We start from the raw sequence: 18,979 nt of genomic DNA on the forward strand, positions 1-18,979 counted from the left end.
GGACAAAATTTCAGCTGCCTTTGCCTCTTGATCATGCCAAGGAGCTAGTTTTGTTTTAGGCTGGACACTGTGAGTAGAACGGAACCTTTCGCTATTAGATGCCGCGGCCAGCGGGCCACAGGCCGACACGTACTGCAATGCAAGACCATTTCCCGATCACAAGGAAAATTTCAAGAGGCCAAGGGCAAATTCATAACTTCACATACTGGACTCTTCGTCGCTGCTATAAATTTCAACCGCCCGGCAAATCCTCGCCGATATAGTCCCCGAATTTCTTCCTACGCTTTCCCCGCCATTTGCCTCCTCCTTCTCTCTCTCCCCCCATCTCCCTTGCCTCCTCGAGTTTCTCTCTCTAAGGCTGCTCGATTTCTCTGTACTCACTTTCTATCTCTGAAGCCGCAGTGTCATGCTCCAAACCCTAGATTCCCACACTTTTCTATGCAATTTCGTTGTGCGAGAGTCTGCATCGATGGTGCTACAGTACTAATCAATGAGTGCCCCGAGCGGTTCGAGCCTCCGAGGCACCACGCTCTCGAACACGGTCCACTCCGAGGTTGCGCCGTGCCTACCGCTGCCCTCGCTCCCTGTGTTCTGCGGGGCATTCGATCAGCAACTCCGGTTGTTCGATGAGCCGAGGTCATTGAATCGAAATGAGGTTCTTGCTCAGGCCAGCAAGATTGCTGATCTGCTTCGCGACACCGATGTTTCGTACCTGTAAGTGGTCTCTGAAATCTGCTGCATACAACTACTTCAACACTACGAATTGTGATTTGAAACTGAAATCATCTTATAATTCAAGTGTAATTCCATGCTATTGTTTTGCTTGTTCTTTGTTTCTCATGCTTTCAACAGCAGGATTTCTTTCGCCTGGTGGCTTAAGTTGTGGGCAGTTTGAAATTTGAATATGTTTGAGTTGAAGTGGAATTGAGTTGCACATTTCTTTGTAATTACTATTACTTTTTAATTGCAAGGAATGAGTGATGTAGGCTTTGTTGTGAGCAATGAGTGCCATTGGCCTGGTTGCAATTATTGCTCTTACCAATTCCTTCACTAGTAAAATTCAAAACAAATGTTGGATGCAGTTTTGATCAGCAACGCTTTGCAAATTGAAGCTTTATATGGTAAGTGTGTAGAAACTGATGTTCTCAAGGAGTTTCTCGTAACAAAAAACAACCATTGTTGCCTCATCATTGTCAGATGTGCCCTTGTTGCTTCTGCCCACACTCGTTATGATATTTGTATTCAGGCCAGTAAGATGAAGATTTTCAATTGTCTGTTTCACGTTGATATTAGGTCCTCAAGTAAGACCATATAAGTTTTCAAGTAAAACCATTATATCTTGGTTTTGTTGGATTTGGTCCTTAAAATTCAAAGAATATTTACTCTAAATAATTGTTTTGTTCATTCTTTTGCACTTTCTTCAGCTATTTTGCCATAGTGCATGAAATAAGTGATAAAATTCCCATAAGTTTTCTATAATTTTCAAGTATCTTCCATTATTTGGTGACATTACCAGATATGTTTTCACCTGTTTTTCTGAAAAATTTATTTCATAAGGTTATTTTGAAACTGTTCAAACTGTTTTGGGATAACACATATGATCAAAACTACTAGCCTAGGGCGTGTTATCCACTGCCTTTGGAAGTTCTCATCACAGCTAAATAACTGTTCTCATAGTAACTGTTAAGAATCTTAAGATGATGATAGATATGTAGAGGCTGAAACTGAAGTCAATTTGGAGTTTGATTTGTATTGTATGGCATGTATACCCTCTCCGTTCTTTAAGACAGCTCGTGGTTTTGTAGGGATATTTTTGGAATACTTTGGTGAAATTGTGAATTATATTGAACAATTGTTGAAATTTGAAAACTGCACCTGGTTCTCTTTATTCTTAGTGGAGATGAACATGGTCATCTTTGCTTTGATTGGCGAATTTGAATTGTATATTTTTTTCTTTAAAATTTTACTTATTTTATGGTAGCTTGGATACTTTAAAAATTTAACTTCACGCTGGAAGTGGATTAAAAAAGTAGGTGAAAGTATAATTGTACATACTCTTAACAATTATGCTCGAACTATGTTCAATGTATTTCATAGTAGCTTGTAGTTTGCTGTTTTAAAGTAGCTTGGCATACAAGCAAATTGAAATTTAAAGTTGGGTAATGTACTCAAAGTGAAAGCTTTTTAGAAGGTTTTTAAATCATTAAATATGTAGTATTATGTTAGTGTTAAAATGAAAAGAAACATCTCCGAGAGCAGTAGGTGAGTATGAAATCTCAAAATTGAACTGTCACAGACTTGTGGAAAAGTAGGCTGTCAACAAGATTTACATATTCATCACAATTAGAAGTAAAAATGCTCTTCCCCCCAAAGAAATGAATTTTGTCTACTGACTCTCATCACTCCTATTAAACATGGGGGTTTGATTCTAGCCTTCAAAAGCTCTTTTTCTCTCTCTCTCTCTCTTTCCTTGAGATACAATTCAAAAAATAGCAAAAGAAATAAGAGACCAAAAAATCTCCTTGAGCTCTTAGCCTTTCTTCCAAAGGGCCTTTGCTATGCAATAAACCCAACAAATACCTGTCATTGCATAAGTGAACTTTCAAAGCCTTCAAGCAAATGGGGATTGAAGCAAATATGACTGAGTGAATTTCCATCTTTACACATAAAGCATTGATTCACGAAAGTCTTGCTTCTCTGAAAAATGATCAATTGCTAAGTTACAGTCTTTAGTAGCCTCCCCCAATTGAAAAAAAAAATAAAACAAATTTCTGAAGGGCTCTAATCTCCCCCCCTCCTGACATTTTGTCTGCTGGGCGATCTTCCAAATTTACCTTTCATAGGAAACTCTACCAATCTTGTGTATATGGCAGATAAGCTTGATGACCGAAAGCTTGAAATTCAAGGTAAGCAAGGAGGTAGCAGGAGCACAACAACCTAGCCCAAACCTACTTAGATGAAGCAATAAGGCATATGAAGGAATAAAAGCCTTCTTGAATATAACTCTGGGGTTCTTTAAAGAGGTGGCTCAAGATTTTTTTCATTTTTCCCAAAACGTGAAATAAGAGGAGCTTCATACAAGGATGAGAAGTAGGAAGTAGCTTACTTTTGAAGAGGATGAAAGACAAATGAAGGGGGTCAGAGGGCTTTACGATCGGAGGAAGTGAAGGGGCATGGTTGGTGTGCCCCTTGTTTGTTGGGGGAACCTAACTAAATTGTCTTTGAAAAAGTTATAGTTAAAAACTGGCTAGTTGCGACTATATTAGATATGACTGAACACTCATTATTTGGGGTTAAATCCCATTGGGCTAGCTGCATCCCATCCTCTCAATCTTTGACACATAAAGCTTGTTGGAGAAGCAAGTTGGATGTATCATGTTCTTATGGGCATTTTAACTTTTTTTGATCACCAAAGGAACTTTATTAAATGGCATCAAGGGGATGCAACCCAATTATAGTGAAGGTACAAGAACAATCCCTTACTTAGGGTGTCAAAGAAATCATGGAATGAGGATTACATTAATACTCCCCACCACCAGCCACTTTTGCCAATTAGAAACCATACTTATCCAATGATCCTTTACAATGTGAAATGGCAAAGCTGATCCTTCAAAAGCTGTTTTGTTTCTTTCCCTTCACTCTGACCAAAAAATGGCAATGGGGATGAGGGAAAGAGCCTTCCTTCTTTCCAAGCCCATAGCTCACTCTCCACACTTCTGGCAGTGACCCACTTTTGCTTGAGTAGGGAAATGGCCAAGTTCTAGAACTTCTGAACCAAAAGCAGAGCAAGAGAATGTGCTCAACTAATTCAGCTTGTTCTAGACGTAAGTAGTGCCTGTTAACTAGAGGCAAGCCCTTTTTTTGGAGGTTGTCAATGGTAAATTTTTTCCGGAGAGTTGCCTTCCACTTGAAGAAAACAACCTTTGTGGGGGCTGCAGTTTTCCAGATGAGTTTTGAAGGGTATTTGCTGCAATTATTTTGTCGTAGAGATGCAATGTTATAGTAGTATCAGACTATAAAGTCCTCATCTTTATCCAAACTTGGGCTCATTGGTTGTGTTCTGGTGTTGTATTTTATAAAGGCTGCTGTAGAATTATGTCAAATGATCAATTTTCCATTTGAAGGCATTCCTACCAAGAGGAATATTCCACAACATCCCCTGATTAGTGAGCTTAAGGTGCTGGCTAATAAGCATCTTTGTCGCTGGCCAGCTTGAAGATAGAAGGCTATTTTTTGTTGAGTGGGGACTTGCCATACCAAATGTCATGCCAAAAGAATACATTCTCCTCATTCCCCAATTGAAAATAATGATAGAGAGGAAATTGTCTCATCCTCTCTTGACGAATTTCCAAGCACAAACAAGGTGAGCTCCAATGCTCCATGCCCCTCTTTAGGGGCCTAGTCATTGTGATGAAGACTGTAATCAGTGGTAGTAACTTCCCTCCAAAAATGGTTATTCTCCTTCGTTAATCTTTAGAGCCATTCCCTAGGAGGGCTTTATCGAAAGAGGGAAGAGATTTTAAACTCAACTCTCCTTTTTGAATAGGTTGTTTAACCATCTCCTATTTGACCAAATGATATTTAATATCCTCACCCATGTTTCCCATTAGAAATCTCCTTTGAATACCTCCCAACCTCCTCCTCACTGAACTAGGGTTAGGGAAAAGAGACATAAAATAGTCCGGGAGGTTGGATAAATTGCTTTTAATGAGTATCAGTCTTCCTGAATCTTCCACTTTTTGACAGGTAATTCCTTTTCTAACTAGCAAGATTCTTTCAAATATTCTAACTATGGGGTCCCAAACTCCCTCATCGTTAAACTTGGCTCCCAGAGGAAGACTGATATAGGTGATTGGAAAAGCCCCTATTTGACATCCTATAAGGACCGCATTTAGAGGCTCATAGTTGCAAATCCCCATTGGAATAAATCTCCCTTTTTCCCAAATTCACTTCCTAGCCTAAAATTGCTTCGAACTCGAGGAGAGTGCACTTGAGATTGATGATTTTCTCAGGATCATCTTCACACAAAATGATGGTGTCATCTGCAAAAAGAAGATGGGAGACAGCCAGATTTGTGTCGTTCATTCTGATACTAAGCCCCTTGAGTAGGCCTCCTTCATTGGCTTTATTTATCGTGAGGTTCAACACTTCCATAACAGTGATAAAAAATAAAGGGGAGAGGGGATCCCTTGCCTCAAACCTCTAAACGAATGGAAAAAAGTTTGTACGGAAGCCATTAATGAGTACTAAGAATGAGGGGGAAGAAATACATTGATAGATCCAGCTGCACCAGAGTTCCTCAAAACCAATTCTTCTGAGAATATGTGCAGGGAATTCCAATTCAGATGGTCACGCATTCTCCATGTCCAACTGCAGATCACTCCTTTTTTCTTTTTCTTAATATAGGTATCCACGACTTCGTTCGCAATTAGGGCTGCATCACTTATCTGCGCACCTGCTACAAAGGCATGCTGGTGCTTCCTGATAGCCTCCAAAATTGCAATTTTAAGCCTTTCTGCGAAGACATTGGAATGGAGCTTGTACAAGCTGCCAACAAGGCCAATTGGGTGGAAATCTTTGATGATGCAAGCCAAGGAAATAGGGTATCAAAGAGATAAATATTGAGTTCATGCTAGTCTCGAATTTACTTGTTTTGAAAGTCTTCAAGAACATAGATTCAGTCCTATCTGAGAAGACCTCAATTTCTTTGGAAAATAGCCAAAGTGAAGCCATTAGCGCTGGGAGCTTTATATCCTAGTACTTTAGAGGATTTTTTTTTTTTTTGATTTGTGTGGTTTGGGAGGCATATAGATGAGGGTTTATGGAAATTTGCAATTTTTTTTCTAGTTTTGTATGGGCTTTGGCTAGAGAGAAATGCATGTATTTTCGGATGTATGGCTTCTGCCATCGATTTGATTTGGGATCAATTTTTTTCATAGCTTCATTGTGGGTTTTTTTTATCAGGATGCGTTGGGAGGGTGAGTTTTTTTTTCGGTTTATTTAGTGTGATTGCCTGGTGTAACGGTCTTGGGCCCAACTCCGGTTAGGTATTGCCCGCTTTGGCCTGCTGGCCTCGGGTTTTGTCCTATAATAGACATTTCACATAGTTTAAGCCTAAACCAATCTTGTAAGCCCAAGATTTCCCTAGTACACATCCAATGTGGGACCGTGACAAGCTCTCTCATTGGATTGACGTTCTCGTCAAAGTGATCTCCCTAGCACACATCCGATGTGAGACCATGATAGGCTCTCACATTTTTGACGTCCTCGTCAGAGTGACTTATACCTCTGTGTAGGACTCTGTGTAGGATCCACTCACATTATATTACTCGTAGGGTGGATCCACTTACATGATACCAAATGTAACAGTCTTTTGTCTAACTTCGGTGAGTTATTGTCCGCTTTGGCCCACTAGCCTCACGGATTTGTCCTATAAAAGGCGCCTCACATAGTTGGAGTGTAAATCAACCTTATAAGCCCAAGATCTCCCTAGAACACATTTGATGTGGGACCGTGACAGACTCTCTTGTCTAATATTCGACGTTCTCGTCAGAGTGATCTCTATAGTAACATTTGATGTGAGACTGTGATAGCTGGCTCTGCTAGTTTGGCTTGGGCTTGTTTCTTTTTTTTTTTTTTTCATTTTTTTTTTGTTTTTGTTTTTGCTTTTGTTTCCTCGTTTTCTATTTTGCTTCAATTTGGAGGATGTCTTATCCAAATCCTTGTACATTCTTCCTTTTTTTTGATGCATATTCTTTCCCTATCCAAAAAAGACTACTAAAATGGCATGCAATCAGTGAGAAATACGCAATGAAACTATAAAGTATCGAGTTAGCAAAATTCTGTGATTCAATTTGTCTGTTATAGCCGAAATAGTTTATATAAAACAATGAATGGGATTTGGGAAAATGGGAGATAAGCAGCAAGAAAATAATGGGCATTGCTTGATCATGATCACATGTCCAAAATGATTGTTGAAGAAAATGGAATTAAAAAATATGATATCTCTAATCCATGTAGAAAGTCTCTCTGGACCAAAGAAGCGCTGAAAGTCCAAGAACCTCCAAGTTTCCATGTCCAATGTGTTGCACACCAAAACTTGTCCAACATGGCCCAATACACCAATACATTTTCAGCACCTTTGAAAAATGAATTGATCAATTTAATTTCACACAGCCGAAATGATTTTAGACACAGCCTTAACACTTCTTGAAACAGACTGATGCATCTTTTAGATTTTTTATTTTATATATATATATATATATATATATATATTGCTAAATTACTACTAGTTCTTTGACAAATGTTTTTCATGCTTCTTTTTTCCATTTGCTTGTTTTTTGTTTCTAAGTGATTTTTGATATGATGCTTTTGTGAGTATGTTATAAATCTGATAGTACTTTAGATATGTACTGTCAAATTATGAAATATGAATGTTGGAATGAATGTAGATGAAATTTATTTGTAGAATGTACATTAATGATGCCTAAAACTCAACAGTCGTCGTAAATTTACTTTATCACACTATTTTACATCTAAAAGGAAAAAAAAAATAGTACTAAATATACCTAAATATGAAATTTTAAAATCAATTAATTGGCATATCCCAGCCCTTTCTTATCCTTGTCTTTTTGAAAGTTTTTGTGTTGTTGTGTTGGATGTGTTTTTGTCATGTGTTGGTATCAGTACTTGGAAGATCTGGACTGTTCTTAAATCCAAAATGAACTGACTTTTGTGTGGATAATTGACATTTTTTCTTATTAAAATCTAAAATGAATTTTCCATTTTGCTCTATTGTGAATATGTTCAACAAGAGCAACAAAAGCGAGCCTTAAGCCCCACTAGGTGGAGTCGGCTACATGAATCCTTTTTCGCCAATTCATCTGTTTGATGACATTTTCTTTAGCTAGCTCTAGTCCTTCCTCACTATCTCATTTTGTGTTATTTTAGGTCTACCCCTACCTTTTCTAATACCAGTAACAGTAACTAACTCACTTCTCCTCACTGGTGCACTGCTTGGCATGTGTTTTGAATGCCCAAACCATCTAAACTGCCCTTCCTTTATGTCATCCCCTACTGGTGTTATGCCTTATCTGTTGTGAATGTGTTATGCTATATTAATTTGTACAGAATTGGAGCACACCTTGTTTATAAGCATGGTCTTGAATTTCCACTAAATTTTCATTTAAATTTCAGATTTCCACCTCCCTTGAAATTGAAATGGCAATCAATTTCCAGATTGCAAAATTTCCATCGTAATTCCCTCAAATTGTCTGAAATTGATTGAAATCTGGAAACTATAGCAAATTTTGTCAAAATTTTAACTAATAAAATTTCCTTTAATTTAGAATCTGTGATTCAAAAACCCAAATTGAAATTTCGCTCTTAATCAAACTTTTTTTACTTTTGAAACTAAGGATTATTACAAGGATATGAATTATAGCATTCAAGCTTTTAAAATATTTTAAAAAATTAAGCTTAGATATCAGATACAACATTTTATTTGACTATTTATGTCCCATTATATGAATTTGTCAAATATGTTAAGCTAGTTTATGAATTTACTTTAATTAATTGAATTTTATTAAATATTAAATTTGTTCAGTATGATTATTATGTTACATTGTTGCACCTTATTTACCATTACGTGTGATTGATGTATATTAATGATAATAATTTTGTTCTAGTTCTTGTATTATTATGATTATTAACAATTTCTAAAATTTCATAAGATTCTTTGTTTTGCTTATAATTTCCGTAATATTTTAAAATTGAAATTGAAATCGACATCGACTTTGAAATTTCCATAATTTTGTAACTTGAAATAAAAATTTAAGAACTTGTCTGCAAGTGCTGCTTGTTCGTCTATATCATGTTGCAGTCTCTTGCCCTTGGTCTCATTAGGTTTTGTCTGCAGGAATCTTAGGGATGATGCAACCTCTCTTCCTCATGGTTTTCGAGAGCCTTTAGACCTGTACAATGAAGTTCTCTGTTACAATTCTCAGGCATTTGAGTATATTACTCCAGGTAAACAAAATGTACAGTTAGTCTCCCTCCACTTCCCCCTCCGCTTGTTTTTTTTTCCCTTTATATTTATGAATTATAAATGGAGTTGCTATTAGTTGATACAAAATTTGGTTGATAAGATGCTTTTACCATGGCACCTGATGCCATAATAAGATACTGCTACTTGTTGACATTATATGCCGGTTACTTTGTTTGAAATGAGTAGTCTATTTTCATGTTTTGCGCTAGTTCTTTGAACTTTTTTAAGGCCAAGATCATAAGTGGCAATTATAACTCATACCCATTAACCCACCAATAGCCACTACAAATAAATGGGTTAGGGTACATCTATATAATTATATGGGTCATAAAAGGGTGATCCATTTAACCTAGGCTTGCAGCTTTCTTGTCCAACATGATGCCCCTATAATTAAAAATCCTAAAGCTCAGAAATTTCCCTTTCCAAAATTTATTCTTATTTTTTTCAAAGCAATTTCACAGTCTGTAAAATCAAGAAAAATTTAGAAGGAAGTGCAAAATCAACTCTCCAGTGATGTTGAAGAAAATCTCCGGAGTGGAGAAGGTGAGGTGGTCGCAGAGGCATTTTCGAAGTACCAGCAGCTGCTGCGGATGACAATGAATGAGGCAAAGTACTCTGTACTTGCTCCATTGGTGTGGCTTCAATCACTCGAATCTGGTGTGTCTGCCATGGTGCTGCTTGCGGAGAAAATGCCTACAAACAATTGAATATGTAACACTTTCATTAGATCTTCTATGCTGGATTACACGGAGAGGGAGCTTCATTGCTGGTTGCAACTATGGATTATGGAAGATCGGCTCAGATCTTCTTGTTGGGAGCTTCATCGTTGGTTGTTTTCTTTGGCTTCAATAATTAATCTGCAGTTAATCGCTTCAATTCCTTTGATTTGCAATGTGTTGTTGGCTGCGTTGGTGAATGAGATAAGCCATGTCAGTGAATCAAACATGGTGGCCCTCGGAAGCTTGTTTATGTGCTATTCTTCTTCCCCTCCCTTCTATAGCATTGAACAGCTGGTGAAAATGTCCATTTTGCTCCCTGATCTATGTTGTTCCAGGATATTTGACATTGCCAATTCATTTTTGCACCTTCCATTTATTGTTCTATGATCATCGTGTGAGGGTTTTGATTCCAATCATTGATCTAAGATTCATTGGCAAGATATATTTTTTGATTCAATTCCTTCCGATAATTTGTGTCAATTGATCATTTATTGAAGTTTTATTTTCATTTTGTGTACTTCAATTTTTATGTTCAGTGTTATTTCTTCTGTTTGGTTTTGAAAAATGGGAAAAAAATAGTATTGATATTTTTTGCCAGCTTTCAGATCTAATTCATAGTTTTTCATCAACAGTGTTTTTTGTTTTTTTCTTTGGTGCTTTGACTTATGAGTTTCATTTTCATTTTGTATGCAGTATTCCTTTTTTTTTTTTTCCCTTTGTTTGGTTTCTAAGAAATTGAAGGAAAAGAAAAGCAATTGAAAAATTAATCTTCTATACTATCAATCAGCTAGGCATTATATTCCTTGGGTTAGAAACATTAATTTTTGATAGTTTTCAGATTTCTTAGAAACAAATAAAATTTAATTGAAACTTGATATTATAAATTTGAGGATAAAATGTTTATTTATTTTTTTGTGGGTTTAGTTTCTAAGAAATTGAAGGAAGAGAAAAGGAATTGAAAATTAATCTCCTGTACCATTATTCTCCAGTATCTCTCATGATGGTTTTCTCTCTCAAGCAAAGATTTCTCCCTTGCTCCTCACTCTTGCTCATCTCGCTTTCGCTTATTACAATGGTACACTTAATTATTGATTGTGGGTTTTTTTTCAGTTCAGATTGGAGGGAACCCTTCAATCTGGGATTGAATAAACTAGGGAAAGTTGGAGCTCTATTCATTCTTGAGAAGAATTGTCAACGCAATCGTTGGGTACAACCCTCTTCAGCTGCAGCAACATGGTTCTCACAGGGTTTCTTCTCTCTTGCTGGAAGGTTGAGCAAGGGTTTTCGTAGCTTTTGGGTGGGTTATGTTGATTATAATTCATGTGACTAGGGCGGGGAAGTTCCTGGATCTAGGGCACGAATGGAAGGGGTGAAAAGTATTCTGTTTTTGTCCCTGAAGGATGAAAAGGCGATGGATGGTCTTGATTTGGGATGAATTCTTTGTTCTGGTTAGCTCTTTTTGGTCAGGCTCTGATGGAGTAGGTAGTAAGAAGATCTATGAGAATTGATCCTGGAGTTAGGTAGTATCAGGAAGTCTAGATGCTGGTGGAGTTTGTTCGATTTCCAAGTGTCTGCCGGAGATGTTTTGTTGGTTGTGAGGGGGAAATGCAAGAGGAGATCCTTCAGTAGCTATTCACGAACAACTGACGGTGCTTAGGGCAAATGTTCTGGCTTGAGCAGTTGAGATCAGAAGCAAATAGGGTTCCCTGCGTGGAGGACGGAATGACAGAGATTGAGTGGGCTGGGCCTGGATCTTTGTCGATTAATATAGGCTTGGGCTGGTTGTTTGAAAACAATATAAGCCTATTAAAATCTATGTTAGGCTTGTCTGTTAAAGGGGCCCAAGAACAGTCTTATGACTCCATATTGGGCTTGGTTAGTGAGAAAATAAAGCAGGGTTATTCACAAATGGGCCAGTTGAGTAGGCAGGCCCAAAAAGCCTTTATTGAGCCCCAATCATAATGAAGCCCTTCCATTTAAACCTGTGAGGTTATGGCCACGGGAGGTCAGCATCCTTCTGAGCAGAAGCAAGATGAGTTCGATTCAGAGCTGCGCTTATCTTTGAACAAGATCCATGATGTTTCATTCAGTTCAGAGCTGCGTTCATATTCGAACGACATCCATGGTGGTCATGATGAGAGAAGTTTCTTTGAAAAGAATAAAGAGAAGGAGACTGAAGCAGAAAGGTGGGTTTCTAATAACTCTACTAATATTCTGGAGGGTGACGTTTCTCCTCTTCAGGTGAAGAACGATAGTGGGAGGGGTTCTAGGGATCAAAGTGGGGGGTTCTTCTTCTAAGAATCTTAATTGTTGTCAGGTTGAAAGTTTAGGGATTTATTATTTGCTCGGAAGGAAATCCAGTTGGTAAGGGAGCCAATTCGGATAATTTGAGGAGTCGAAAGGTTTACACTTGCTGTAAGGAACTGCAAATGGGTTTTGAAAGGAGAAAACATATTGAAGATAAGTGAGATTTGTCCGGTGAGAAAAAAATAAAATTATTAAGAGGTTCCAATGGTTTTTCAAGTATAGTGGAGGAGCCAAGGGTGAGAGGGCTAATACGAGTAAGGATAGTAAGAGGGGGAGTGTTTCGGATGATGACAGTGTAGGAAGTATTGATTTTGAATGTGAAAGGGATTTAATTTTGGATCGTATTCGGGATCAGCATGGCTTTTATTCTGATTCTTATTTTGATTGCTTCGGGGATTTATCTTATGTGCTGCTTCCTCCTTTAGAAGGTTTAGATGGAATTTATATTTTTGAGGATGATGTTTCTAAAGAAAAACAGAAGGTAAAAGATGGTGTTAAAGCTTGATATACATTGTTGGACCACAACCTAACAGCTCAAGCTTTTAGGTAAAAAGTGGTAATCTAACACGGTATTTGAGCTGGTTACTAGGAGGTCCTGTTTCTAGTCTTGTTGCCCGCGTTTATTGGGCAGTGCTTAAAATATTATTGCATTCCCATATTATTTACTGTGTTGTTGTCTCTTCATGTGCTGCCGGGCTGCATGTAAGGGGGAGTGTTAGAAAACTTGATATGCATTGTTGGCTCACAACCTAACAGCTTAAACTTTTAGGCAAAGTGGTAATCTAACACATGGAATTCTGCCACCTCAGTTCAAGAAATTTCTGGGAATGACATTCAAACTCAGAGTTTGTTGGATAACTCTGGGCCTCATGTTAGGACTCTGAGATGATTCTATTGGGATGTTGAATAGTGTGATACACATTTCTGGGTCCAATTCCTTGCAGCCTAAGCTTTGGGGATAATTGAAGATTTGACAATAGCTAAATTATTAGTTTTTATTCCCTTAAAATGTTTCAGCAGTTTTTTTATTTCGTCTTGATGAATACACACACTTGCATGTACACACTCGATGTTCCATTTACTCTTAAATTTCTTTATATAGGAATACCAAAAATACCTTTTACTTCTTATTATGGGCCATTATCCCATTCCATTTTATTTTCCATGGTGTTAGAATGCATGGATATTCTTTAAGAAATTGTGGGGCCTGTTTAGTTTTGGAAAACAGTTTTCATTTTTGATTTTAGCTTTCCGAAAAAAGTTACAAAAAAGATAGCTAATTTTTCATTTTTACAACATTTTTATGAAATAAATGAACAACAATAAACAGTTTTGGCGATATTTTCTTGTGAAAATACTAATATTTTTCATTTCTAATTTTTCAAATAATTTCTTAAATGCCACCTTGTTTTCCAATTTTCCAAATTTATGTAGAAAAGTTGGAAGATATTTTCTCATTATTTTTCTAGATTTCTAATTCTTACTTTCCTTATGGGAGCATGGAATTCAAATGTTAGACTTTAATTTGTGTATATTATGTATAAAATTTCTTCAAAATCCACACAAATCCAAATTCAAGCCCAAAAATCCATAGTTCTATGTGTTACCTTAAATTTTTGGAAAATTGGAAAACAAGTTGTCTTTTTTTGTGGTGGTAATTGAAAAAATATTTTGCACATTTAAACCAATTCTTTATTTTCTATCTTTTTAATACGAATCTTGAAATGTTAAAAAATAAGCAATTTTTTTTAATAATTCTTTGGAAATCTATAAATTGGAAAATGGAAAATGTTTTCGAAAACTAATTGGGCCCATAGTGTTGCTGGGCTTTAGTTGCTTCCCTGTCTCAACTGAGACCATTCTTTGTTGTTTTCTATGCAAGTCTGCCACAATTTCTCATTATTATTTGCCATGATTCTGTTCTGTCTTGGTGATAGAATGCGAGGATATTCTTTAAGAAATGTAGTGTTGCACTGCTTATTGTTTATTGCATTGTTCAAGTTTCTCAGGTCCCATCAAGGAGCAGATCACCAATAGTGCTGTTTCTGAAAAGAAGCCCTCTGAGCGGAATGTACCTGTTACTGGGCAAGCCCAAAAAGACCATGGAGGAAGCCTTAATCATCAATTTGACCATGTCATTGTTAATGTGTGTAGTCATTTTATTTGGTTTGGTAATAGATGATTGGATGTTTCTGTTGCTAAAGTTTGATAGTGAAATTGCAGGACACAGTTGCCTCTTCTTCTAGAAAAGTAAAGTTGAAGAAGAAAGGAACTAGTGACGTTTCATCTTCCATTGAACAAGATCCCTCTGAGCTTCAGGGTTGCCTCACTGGTTCTTAGTTTCTAATGTCTTCATATTTTTATCCTCTTTTTTAAGCACCCTCTTTGTCTAATTGAGTTGCAACTTGTTTTTTTTTAGATGCCACCATTGGACGTTTTTGTGAGGTGCTGGAGGACTTCTGTAGCAGAGCAGAAGTTCCTAGTGACGATCGGGATGAGGCAGAGTGGTTGTCATTGCCCATATCTGATCTTAGAATGCTTGTAAATGAAGTAATGACTATCCGTGCAAAAAAAATTCTACATTTTGTTCCTGTAGATTTTCTTGTAAGACTGTTAAAGGTTTTAGATCACCAGATTCATCATGCAGAAGGTTTATCAGTAGATGAATGTGAACATGTAAGTTTGCTTCAACTTATTGCAGTTCTGCATTTTTTGATGTAGCTTTCTTTTTTTTTTTTGTTTTTGTTTTTCTGTGTGTTTTTTGGAACTAATATTACAGCAAATTCTCTTTGCATATTCATCACTTTTCACCCCAATGTCCTATACCTCTGCACAGGGTCTCACTTCCCTAAGTACTCATTTCATACTTGCAAAAACTTTTTCACAATTTTTTGAAATTTAGTATAAATACATTACATTTAATGTCCCTGTTGATTCAAATAAAAATGAATTTTGATCTGTAACCCTTTTCCTACGCTTCCTTCCCCTCCTTTAAAAAAATTCTTGAGCCACATCGAAATTTTTAGTTTGCAATATGTGCTGTAAGATTGACTGTAAAAATTTTAGGCAAAAATAGTTTTGCTTTGAAAGCATGCATTAATTAAACATTTACACCTGAAATTTATTTGCTAATTTCTTTGTCAGCTGTGGCCTGAATCACTAGTTTGATGTTGGTTCCTTATTGTCTTCTTCGACAATTCCACTTTCCTTTTGGCTAGTTCAATCCCACAATGAACACTTTTGTCAGACAATGGTGTCTGAATTGTTCTGCAAGAACTTCTTTCCGGTTTTTGTCAACTGAACTGTTGCTTGAATCATTCATTTGATGTTTGTTCTGGTTATCTTCTTCAACAATTCTACTTTCCTTTTGGCCCGTTCGATCTCACTTCGAACAACTTTGTCAGTTAGCTTTGTCTGGATTTACCTGCAAGAATGCTGCTGTGTGTTGGGTCCTTGATTGGATTCAGTATATTATATGCTCTGTTGGTGGATGGATAAAATTAGGCCTTGTTCTAATTTGTGTTGGTTTGATGCCTTTTTTAGTGAGCACTTCTTCTGCATTATAACCTGACAAGCCCCCCACTATGGAGATTTGCTTGGGGCTAGTTGGAAGGGCAGTTTAACCAGTTTTAAACACACACTTCTCCCTCCAAAATTTGCTCGCTGAGCTGTTTCTTTTGTCATCAGTTGTGAGCCCCATCTTTGAACTAATCAAGAAGCTAGGCTCTGAAGCTTATTGTATCATGACTTTCTGTGTATGTGACATTCCAATTTGCCTGCTTGATTAGTAGGACTAGCATGCATTCAAGCACCGAGCCTACAAGTATGTGGGCTAAAATTGAGCCTTACTCAGCCAGGTCATTAGAAATTCCCGTAGTGGTTTGATTTGGATTGTAATCTTCTGTAAAGTTGATAACTGACATTTTGTGAAGGAGAATGTTTGTGGCCCTCCTGTTCTTTGAGATTCTTCTGCAAGGAAGATTGTGAGATTATGGAAATGCTTTCTTGGTTCTCACTCAGATTTTTTACTTCAAAATCACTACACAAGTTAGGTAGCTCTGGTTTATGGTAATAGACAGTTTTCACTGATTTTCTTCAATTTGGGGGCTGCCAGAGGTCATTATTGACAGTGTCATTCAAGATGGAGTTCAATAGAATTATGGTTGAGAAAGTAAAAGCAGCTTTGTTGGTAAAGCCTCCTCTAGATTTTTGACTAATGGATCTAACAATGCCTATGGTATTCAAACTTTGATTTTTTCATGCAGGCATCTATCAGAATTAAGTTGAGGCTTTGAATTTTGTGTAAATACTGAAATTTCATTCATTTTATTGGTATCTTTGTTTTTTTCAGCTGAAGTTCAATTCTTGATGATAAATTTAAGTTTGGTGTTTCTTGCAAATCTGTATCTTTGTTTGCATTAGAACTGCGATTAAATACTGTAATTTCATTAACGTAATTTCTGGGTGAAGACAAAATCTGGGGAATCTATTATAAAATGGTTATTTGCAAATCTTGCTTTTATTTACATTTGTTACTCTAGTTTGGTAGTATGGTATGTTGGGATATTTGACTCTATTAATTTGTGTTCTGTGTGCGTGTGTGTGTGTTTTTCCCTCCAAATTTTTTTTTAATGCTCTGGCGTATTTACTTTTGAAAAATTTTCCAGTCAGATTCAGATGTAGTTTCATCAATTTTTTGCGCCTTGGAGTCCATTCATGCAGCTATAGCGGTAATGGCTCATAATGAAATGCCAAAGCAGCTCTATAAGGAGGAGGTATTAGCTTTCTCCTTGTGTACTTGTTAAATTTAACAGTGCTGGTTTTATGATGTTTTGCTGCTCTACAATTTAAAATTTTCTTCTTTTTTAATTATGTATGATCATTTAACTTTTATCTGTCTCAGGTCATTGAAAGAATATTGGAGTTCTCTAGGCATCAGATCATGGACGTTATGTGTGCTTGTGATCCATCATACCGGGCCTTGCATAAACCACGTGAAAATGGGGTATTAGAGGGTATGTTTTTTCTTTTGACTAGTAAAGTTTGATGTTTATCATAAACAATTCCCCACCCTCCACCCCAAAGCGATATGTTGCTTAACGCTACTTTTGGTTTACTGCTTCAGCATATGTTTCCACATTGTTCATTCATGTTGGAACTGATGCTTGCTACTCTTTATTGTTCTTCATGGCATTGACTTACGTGCCATTTTGTTTTTTGTTCTGCCATAATGAGCTAATCTTTTACATTTAATTTTCAGGTGATGATGATGAAGAAGCTGATGCTGATTTTGGTTCTGCAAGCAAAAGACGACGTACTGTTAGGAGTGTTAAAGTTAAAAAATCTGCAGCAAACAAGTGTGCTTTTCAAATGCTGTTTTTCTAGCTTTAAGGTTCATGATGAACTTTTTCAGAATTGAAGTTTTTCTCTTATTGTATGTGTTCCATACAGGGTTTCTGCTGCTGTGAACTCTATACTTCAGAAATTGTGCACTATTCTTGGTTTTCTCAAAGACTTGTTATTGATAGAGCGCCTATCAGATAGTTGCATTCTGCAACTGGTGAAGACATGCTTCACAACATTCTTGGTGGATAATGTCCAGCTTTTGCAATTGAAAGCAATCACTTTGATTAGTGCGGTAGTGAAGTTTGTATTTTTTTGATTCCCTTTGACAGCTTTTGCATTATATAGGCACACTAAAACTATTTGGTCTGAACCATGTCATTAAATTTCCACAAAATTGTCGAAATTTCCGCTTCCCATCACCCTTGAAATAAAAATAGCAGTCGATTTCCGTCTCACATAATTTCTGGCCAAATTTAAACCAATTATCTGATATTTATCAAAATTTCAAAATTTTAGTAAAACTTGTTGAAATTTTGACTGTAGAAAATTGCCCTTTGGTGTTGAAAATATTATTACAAGAGCTTTTGAAATTATATGCAAAAATTAAACTTACAAGTTACAACGACATTTTATTTAACCATTCATGTCTAAATTATCTTTGTTTGTGTAATAAATCATACTTAATTGATTCATGAATTTCATTTATATTGACCAAAATATGTTTAATACGCATTATCTTATGAATATGTTTAATACACATATTATATTACAACTATTGGACCTCATACACAACATAAATGTATTTAGTTTGTAATGTATTAGTCCTAGAACTTACATTATTATGTCTATTAACAATTTCAAAAGTTTTATAAAAGAATTCCATGCTTTATTACTAATTTCCATCGTTTTTCCAAATCAAAATCGAAATCAACATTGAATTCAAAATTCCCATAGAAATTTTCATACTTTTGGAGCTTTGAAATTTTAGTCGAAATCGAAATTTAAGACCTTGGTCTGAACTGCTTTGCATCTTTGTCGATGGAGTTGCAGATATTCTCTTCATACAAACAGCATCGTACTCATGTGATGGATGAAGCACTTCAGTTGCTTTGGAAGATACCATCCTCAAAGCGCGTGCTAAGAGCCTATCACCTACCTGATGAAGAGCAGAGGCAGATTCAGATGGTCACTGCTTTGCTTATTCAATTGGTTCACTGTAGTGCCAACCTTCCTGAATCTTTTGGGCAAGCATCTAATGGCAGTCTCATATTAGAAGTCTCAATTGATGCTAGTTATGTGACCAAATGCCATGAAGCAGTCACAGAGGCATGTTGCCTTTTCTGGAGTCGTGTTCTTCAGCGATTTACAACTGTAAAATCTCAGGATGCCTCTGAATTAAAAGTTATGATGGAGAATCTTGTCATGGATTTACTGACAACTTTGAATTTGCCGGAATATCCTGCTTCTGCTCCTATTCTGGAGGTAATATATACCAATTCTACATTTTTATTTATTTTATTTTTAAAACAAATGATTGTCTTCCTTTCATGTTAAGGAGCAG

The 18,979-nt window shown here is 36.5% G+C and overlaps 1 protein-coding gene across 3 annotated transcripts in view; it reads left to right on the forward strand.

The window, feature by feature from the left end:
* The first annotated feature begins 219 nt into the window (after positions 1-219).
* The window catches only part of LOC131153970 (sister chromatid cohesion protein SCC2), a 60,256-nt gene continuing 41,496 nt past the window's right edge, over positions 220-18,979 (forward strand). The window contains exons 1-10 of one of the 3 annotated variants that reach the window (XM_058106417.1): positions 220-714; positions 8,918-9,027; positions 14,082-14,218; positions 14,296-14,404; positions 14,492-14,748; positions 16,740-16,847; positions 16,976-17,087; positions 17,333-17,429; positions 17,524-17,710; positions 18,469-18,900. In XM_058106417.1, coding sequence (XP_057962400.1) covers positions 491-714; positions 8,918-9,027; positions 14,082-14,218; positions 14,296-14,404; positions 14,492-14,748; positions 16,740-16,847; positions 16,976-17,087; positions 17,333-17,429; positions 17,524-17,710; positions 18,469-18,900 — 1,773 coding nt within the window. In that variant the 5' untranslated portion in view covers positions 220-490. Of the gene's footprint in view, positions 715-8,917; positions 9,028-14,081; positions 14,219-14,295; positions 14,405-14,491; positions 14,749-16,636; positions 16,848-16,975; positions 17,088-17,332; positions 17,430-17,523; positions 17,711-18,468; positions 18,901-18,979 lie in introns of those variants that run through there. The other 2 variants (XM_058106422.1, XM_058106427.1) reach the window with 2 other exon arrangements.

This window comes from Malania oleifera, chromosome 1 (genome assembly GCF_029873635.1).
Source record: "Malania oleifera isolate guangnan ecotype guangnan chromosome 1, ASM2987363v1, whole genome shotgun sequence".
Classification (NCBI taxonomy): Eukaryota; Viridiplantae; Streptophyta; class Magnoliopsida; order Santalales; family Ximeniaceae; genus Malania; species Malania oleifera.